At 52.5% G+C, this 7,444-nt stretch overlaps 1 protein-coding gene across 2 annotated transcripts in view; it reads left to right on the forward strand.

Moving 5' to 3' along the window:
* TMEM109 (transmembrane protein 109) overlaps positions 1 to 7,219 on the forward strand; it is an 8,021-nt gene extending 802 nt beyond the window's left edge. For both annotated transcript variants that reach the window (XM_008707469.2, XM_040639176.1), the window contains exons 2-4: positions 3,922 to 4,166; positions 5,046 to 5,148; positions 5,609 to 7,219. In XM_008707469.2, the coding sequence (XP_008705691.2) occupies positions 3,930 to 4,166; positions 5,046 to 5,148; positions 5,609 to 6,000 (732 nt within the window). In that variant the 5' untranslated portion in view covers positions 3,922 to 3,929 and the 3' untranslated portion in view covers positions 6,001 to 7,219. The remainder of the gene's footprint in view (positions 1 to 3,921; positions 4,167 to 5,045; positions 5,149 to 5,608) is intronic.
* The last annotated feature ends 225 nt before the right edge of the window (positions 7,220 to 7,444 follow it).

Genomic DNA, 7,444 nt, shown 5'->3' on the forward strand with positions numbered 1-7,444 from the left:
CCCCCCCCCCCCCCACCCCGTCAAGGAGCTTCCTTTCAACGCAGCTGTGCTTCTCCGGTGGCCGCTGCCTGTTTGGATCAACTTAAAATAAGCCTTCTCTCCCCACCTCTCCCTTGCTACTCTCACAGCTTCTTGGCGGGCTTCTAATATTCATTTCACAAGTGTCTATTAGTCATTGTTCTGTGCTAGGCACTGAGGATTCCAAAAAAAAAAAAGTTGTCAAATCTAACCGGAGGCGCTCAAAGTCTAATGGGGGAGGCTGGCCTATAAACTGCTAAATTATGCTACAGTGTAATGAGTGGTGTATTGGCAGTCTGTGTACTGCAACATTTCTGTTGACCCTTAAGGTCTACAAAGCTCTTGCAGAAACATGTAGTAGTTCTTAACCCTGCTTAACCCCATTTTGCACTGAGGAGATTGAAACTCAGATTAAGAACTAGGCATAAGGTAGTGGCTTCTAGTTTGTGGCAGAACTGAGTCTGGGATGCAAGTCTCGGTTCCTTTGTCTACTGCCACGCTTTGGAGGCTTTGCCTAGAATAGACTTCCGGCGCTGCTGATCGCTTGTGGCAGCTGTCTGGTTATGCATCAGAAATCCTCGAGGGGCTCTAAAAACGAAATTCTGAGCCCTTCTTTGGGAGAGTCTAAGGTGGAGCCTCGTGGGGTAGACGTCCTTGCTTGAACAGGCTCCACAGACCTGTCTGATGGGCCACCAGAGCTGAGAACCACTGCTCCACCAGGGCCGCTCTGAGCAATGATGGGGAAAATCAGGGCCAGCAGAGGGCACTACATCAGCTGCCCCTCCTGCCACGTAGTGACTCATGGTGTGAAAGGAAGCTAACCGGAGGAAGGAGCCTTGGCAGGGGGTGTGTGGACTGCCCCACCCTGCCCTCTTGGCAAACCACAGCTAAACATAATAGTGCCTCCTCGCTACCATAGTTAAGTGAAGCAGTTTCCCAGCTGAGCCGGGTTCTCCTGACCCTGCCTGAGCCATCTTACAGATACCTGGACAGAAGTGGCAGGTCTCACCCCAATCTTTTGCCATCCTCATACCTCTTGGTACAAAACCATGACCTATAAATCCAGCAGGTGGGTCATCTCCCAGTGGGAATCTGGATGCCCTCTCACTTTGAGCTTGTTGCTATTTGGTGGAACTTTCAGTGCCTTGAGGGCAGGAGCCGTGTCTTTCTGAGGCAGCGTAGGGGTGTGGAACAAGCAAAGAGGGAAGATTTAGATCCTGGGTTCTAGAGGCAAGGCCCGTTCTTTTGTGTGAGCTTGAACAAGTCACTTGACCTCCCTAAGCCATAGTTTTCTGAGTAAAATGTAAAATTGCAGAACCTTATCAGATTGGTGCAAGAGTTAAATGGTGAAGAGACCAGCACTTTGTAAATTATAAAGCACCACACTCACACACATAAACACACGCTTAACAATATACAGACACACTCAACTGGGGCAGATGGCCGCTAGTGTATATAAATATAAATACACACACATACAACTTGTTGTTGTTGAATGCCTACCATTTGGGCCAGGTGTTACAGGAGATGATGTTTAAGACCTAAGTTCCTCTCAGAGCTCAAGACTGCATTGACTCTTGACTGACACGGCTTCTCTTTATTAAAAGTATTTGATTGGGCTGCAGTGAGGAGCTGTAATGACAGTGAGTCCGATTCTTGCTGCCTAGAAATGACCTAGAAGAAACGAGAAGGAATCCTGTTAAATAACACAATTGGAAGAAACAGACTGGCCAGTGATCTGCACCCTTATCTGCAAAGGGCACACACTAGAATCCTGCTAGATTTGGTTTCTGGTGCACTTCCAAAAGGTCAGCTGGCATGGCAATGTTGGCCTCACGGGGGAGGGTTTATTCCAAAGTCCCCTAGCTCCTGTTGACTGAGGCAGATGGCTGCCTGAAAGTTGAGGCTAGCACAGAATGCAGGAGGCTGCCATGGGGGGAGCAGCTCACGTCACCCTGACCTTCTAGAACAGAGGAGACGACATCTGATCCCTCCTGGTGGAGGTCCTTGGATATAGGACCCAACCCAAGATAGCAACCCTGCTCTTTCAGTTCACAGGGTGGTTATGACCCAGATAGCTCCGGAACTGACCTGTGCTTCCCTCATGTCTGACCACTGGCAGGCAGGAACCATCTGGTTCTTGATTTATGCCAAAGAGAGTAGAATAAAAGGCTTCCCGGCCTGAAGTCGCTCCCCATGCATGCGTGTTTTGCAGCCCTGCTTGATTCCACAGACCTCAAGAGGAACTTAGAGCAGCTGTTTCTGGGCCAGAAAGTGCTCGGATATGATATTTTTATAACTCTTTCTTGGACTCTTCTCCTTTCCGCTAAGTAAGAATGGGAACACTTTCCCTCTCCTTCATCCTGGTGGCTCCCATTTCTGGCCAACTCCCTGAGTGATCTGGTAACTGCAAACACGTCAGATACCTGGCTGCTCCTGCGTCAGGGGCATGGCTTAGCCTCGGATCGTCGGGTCTGAAGCATGGAAACTCCCTGGAGCTATAGGTTCGTTTCTGAGCCTGGAAGAGAACAGGGGATTCGCTGGTGCTGTTTGACGTTTCTCAAGCATGGTGGCAAATGGAAGGTAGACTTGGCCGACATTTTTTTTGGCTGATCCACACCTGCTTCAGTGAGTCGGTACTCGCTGGGTCTTAACTTGCCTGTAGCATCACGTTAGGCGAGCTCCGAGCGCAAAGCACAAAGTGGTTAACTGAGTTGTCATCCGTAATTCTCGGAGATGCCTGGTAGATGCCAAGTTTATTTTAGCTCATGAATAATCTATCGTGTGACTTTCTAAATCACTTTTGAGACTGACTTTGGAGATGACATGGCTGGGCAGCATGTGTGAGGGGTCTGGTATCCCATGCACCTGGGTTCAAATCCTGGTTTCCCCACTTACTGCTTCTCCCAGCTCGGTTTCTTCATCAGTAAAAATGTAGGAAAGTAACAAGGCCTACCTGATGGCGGCGATGGTACGAGACAGGTGGCTCATGGTTCGCTTTTTATTAATAATATCTTTCCCTAAAGGTTGTGCTTTAACCCTTTGCCTACCTTGGAGGCTGGGGAGTCGAGATCATTGCCTGTCAGCGCATCTCAGCTTGGCGCAGTGGAATCACCCGGGGAGCGTTTGCAGGTCTAAGCCTAAGTCACCCCCAGTGACACCAGGACCTCTGGGCTCCGGACAGAGGCATCAGTAGTTTGGAAGCTCCCGGGTGATTCCAATGAGCAGCCGCAGGTGAGATCCACTGTGTTACCTTCACTCCCAGTGAGTGTGCAGCTTGGAAGCAGAAGCTCAGGTTCAAATCCTGACCTTTCTACTTAGCCCAGTGACCTTGGGCAAATGCCTAACTCCTAAGTCTCAGTTTCTTCTCATTTGTTACCGGGAGGGCGAGGAGGCTAATAGCCACCTCGTACGCTGGCCCTGCGGAGCCGTTCTTCTTGCTTGTACCTGAGGGCTTCCCTTTACATCATTACACAGCAGTAATCGTATTTGTGTGCTATTTTTTAAGTTGTTTTTTTTTTTTATATCAGCTTTATCTTAAGTAGATTATAACCTCCCTGGGGACAAAGCCTTACAGTCTTACACTTTTTTAATGCTCGTAGCACCACTAAGACCCAGAGATGGGCCTTTGGATTTTTAGAACTGGAATAATCCTAGATCTTCTCATCCACCCGGAGGCTCTGAAGAATACTTGCTGGTTAATTAATATATAAGTGGTAAAGAATGTGAAGGATGAACCCCTGAATCAGACGGTCTTGCCCAGCTTCAGTTGAAGGCCCAGTTCTGCCTTTCTCAGCTAACAGGGTAGAGGTGGAGGAGGGTGTGGGGGCAGGTCATAGCTGGGACAGTGGGTGTCCATGCCAGTTCTGGCTCCGTGCTCACCCTGTGCTTCTCTCCTGGCAGACCCAGCCATGGCAGGCCCAGGCAGCAGTTCACCATGGGGCAAGCATGTGTTCAAAGTCATCCTGATGGTCCTAGTGGCCCTCGTCCTCCTCCACTCAGCATCATCCCAGTCCCACGCAGACTTTGTGCCACCAGGCCAGCAGAAGAAGGAGGCCCCAGTTGATCTCTTGAGCCAGATAGGTCGCTCTGCACGGGGAACACTGGATGCCTGGCTTGGGCCAGAGACCATGCGCCTGGTTTCCGAGGTAAGGACATTGGTCCCTCCTGTGACCACACACACTGAAAAGAGATAAAGGAGGAGATGTTGTTCATGGTCACCCCATCTTGGCTCCACATGCTGTGTGTCATAATCTCTGGTGCCGAGAGCCCCACATTCCACAAGATAAAGCCAGACAGTCCCTGCTTTTTGCAATCCCATTGTTTGATTCCTGCCCTGGGGCCTTTAGCTCTTTCCCTTACTCCTGCCCTTTCTTGTCAGAAAGACTGGGAAATGAGCCAGTCTTTGTAAACCCATGTCACTGGATGATGATAGAGTCTGACTTTGGTCTAAATCTGACCTAAAGTCTTAAATTGGCAAAATATCAAGACCCGAATCCATTCCTTCCCCGGTAGAGGCAGATGTAGGTCCGACTCGGGGGCTTAAGGCACGGCTGTCTCTTCCACATAAGGGCATCCCAGCCATGGCATCCCATACTTTCCATAGGTCATTCTATATAGTCGAGATGATCCTTTATAAAATCCATCATCTAGTAGAGCTGATTGACTCCTTTTTCATTGGAACATTCTAGCCCTTCATAGATGTTGCTTCACACAACTTCATGATTCCCTGGGAGGACCCCAGTTTCACAGGGTGACTACTGTAGAGATTTGATGATTTCCCCACATATTCGCCTACTACCATCACCAAAGTATTCTAGCAAATCAGTTGAATGAGGGTTCAGATGTCCCGAGTTCCAGTTCAGGAAGGACACATGGCCTGCTGTCCAGGCTTGGTGGGCAAACCTCTGCTGAGAAGGAGGTGGGACACGTTCATTCTGGGCCTTGCCCAGGGAAGGGGTTAGAGGCCTAAAGGAGAAAGAGCATGATTGATTGTGGACTCATCTGCTGGCCTGCTCTCTCCACAGACCTTGTCTCAGGTGCTGTGGGCCATCTCTTCAGCCATCTCGGTGGCCTTCTTCGCGCTGTCTGGGATCGCCACACAGCTGCTGAATGCCTTGGGACTAGATGGTGAGCGCGAGTACTGGTCGGGTCTCCTGGAGCTTAGCCTGTCACTATCTGTTGGTGGGACTTCATCTTTTCAGGGCCCAGACTTTTCCCCAGCTGCTTGACACCTGCCAGGTTTCCCCAGAGGCAGGCCTAAGAGCAGACTAATGACTGCCACCGCCTACCAGGCGTTCGCTGCACATCAGGCAGAGCATTGAAGCCATAGTATCTCGTTTAACTGTTACCCACAGCCCAGAGAATCTCTCCCGTTTTGCAGAGGAACCGGTTCAACCAAGGGAAGTAATCTCTCCGCCGGCCAGCAAGAGCGGCAGCTCAGATTCAGGCTCCTATTTTTGTGACCCTGTAGGAAAGGATTTTTCCTTTGCAAGGGGGTTTAGCTCTCCCTCCCCACCCTCCCCATTGGTTCTTGCCCCCTGTGCCCTGACCACTCCAGGTTGGCTGATTCTGACTCTCCCTCTTCCAGGAGACCACCTCACCCAGGGCCTGAAGCTCAGCCCCAGCCAGGTTCAGACGTTCCTGCTGTGGGGAGCAGGGGCCCTTGTCGTCTATTGGCTTCTGTCCCTGCTCCTTGGCTTGGTCTTGGCCTTGCTGGGGCGGATCCTGTGGGGCCTGAAGCTTGTCCTCTTCCTGGCCGGCTTTGTGGCCCTGGTGAGGTCCGTGCCCGACCCCTCCACCCGAGCCTTGCTCCTTCTGGCCCTGCTGACCCTCTACGCCTTGCTGAGCCGGCTCACTGGCACCCGGGCCTCGGGGGCCCAACTGGAGGCCAAGGTTCGGGGGCTGGAGCGCCAGGTGGAAGAGCTGCGCTGGCGGCAGAGGCGGGCGGCCAAGGGGCCCCGGAGCGTGGAGGAGGAGTGAGAAGGCCGCCGGACAAGGCCACCTTCGTCATACCAAAGAGCTGCACTGCTTCCTGATCGCACAGCCCTCCTTCCAGCCCCCGCCCCTTTCTTGCCCTGCCTCTGAACTGTCACAGCCTGTGTCCCTGCACCAGACCCCCTAGCTGAGAAAGAGGAAGACCATGCCCCATGCTGGTCCCCAGGGGCCCTGTCTTCGGACGTTCTCTGTCTGGGATTGGTCGTCTTGACCCTCTCTCTGCTCCCAGCCTGCCTCCGTCAGGCCAGGCTGGAAGGGCCACCCCTGTGGCTTGTGCATCTGCTCTCTGTGGACATCACTGCCCTTGGTCTCCCGTGACTCAGCCGGCTCCCCTCTGCTGCTGCCTTGTCCTCCTCCTGATGCTCTTGCTCTCCTGTCCTGGAGTTCCTCCTCTGCCAGATCCCCAGCTTCCTTCCTGTTTGTCTCCTTCTAGCCCTGCACTCCACCCCAGCCGCAGTCCCTCAAGGCATGTTCCTGTCCTCCTCATTGCCTAGCTGTGGGGAAGAGGCAGGGCATATGGGACCTGAGGGGCAGGGCTGCGGGGGAGGGGTTCCCACAGGGCGCTGGGAATGAGGATGTACATTGAGTCTGTTACAAGTGCCTTAATCCGAGCCAGCAGGGCCATCTGCTTGCCCGCCGCTGTACTGTATGTAGGAAAGTGCACTGTGGCTGCTTTGTGTCAAGAAGAGAGTTTTCCCTCTCGGAATCTTGATTCCCCTTCAGCCAAAGCAAAAGGTGCCTGCTTCATAGGCTTGTGCCTGCAGGTAGGACCCTGCAGTGGCCATCAGATCCCCTGTGGGGATTTCAGGGACACTGAAGGAGAAAGGACGCTGCGCTCCGGACGGTTCTCCAGCCCTCTCCCTCCACTCACCGCCACTAAGGACTTGCTGATCAGGGTCCACCCCAGTGGCCCAGGGGGAGTGCAGACAAGCGGGAGCTGCGCACTGGGGCCCCTGCCCCTCCCAAGTTCTGAGAGGGGCGGGGCGGGGTGCCTGCCACCTGAGCCCTCTCCACCAGGGGTCTCATTCTTCCTCTGAGGCTCTGGTGCAGGTGGGCGCCCTCTGCCAGGCCCAGCTCACGATGTGAAGAATGAATTTAATGCCCAGTTCTTACTGTTAAGGTTTGATGTGGAATCACAGCTGCAGTGATATATATTTTTATCAGCGCTTGGTTGGTTTTAAATAAAATGCACGCTATTTTATTATCTCGTTCCATATAAAATGTATTTACTCAAAGTCTGGATGGCTTTCATTTCTCCCCGCAGCTAAATCCATTTCTGCGGAGCGGCTCAGTTTTCTTGACTTCTCCCTGCAGGGGCAATGTGAAGCTGGTAGAAAGGGAGGGAGGAGGGGGAAGCAAAACAGAAGGCTGGCACCAGGTACCCTTCCCTCCTGGAGCGTGAGGAATGAGGAAATCATGCCCCCTTTAC

This window comes from Ursus maritimus, unplaced genomic scaffold (genome assembly GCF_017311325.1).
Source record: "Ursus maritimus isolate PB19 unplaced genomic scaffold, ASM1731132v1 scaffold_23, whole genome shotgun sequence".
Taxonomy (NCBI): Eukaryota; Metazoa; Chordata; class Mammalia; order Carnivora; family Ursidae; genus Ursus; species Ursus maritimus.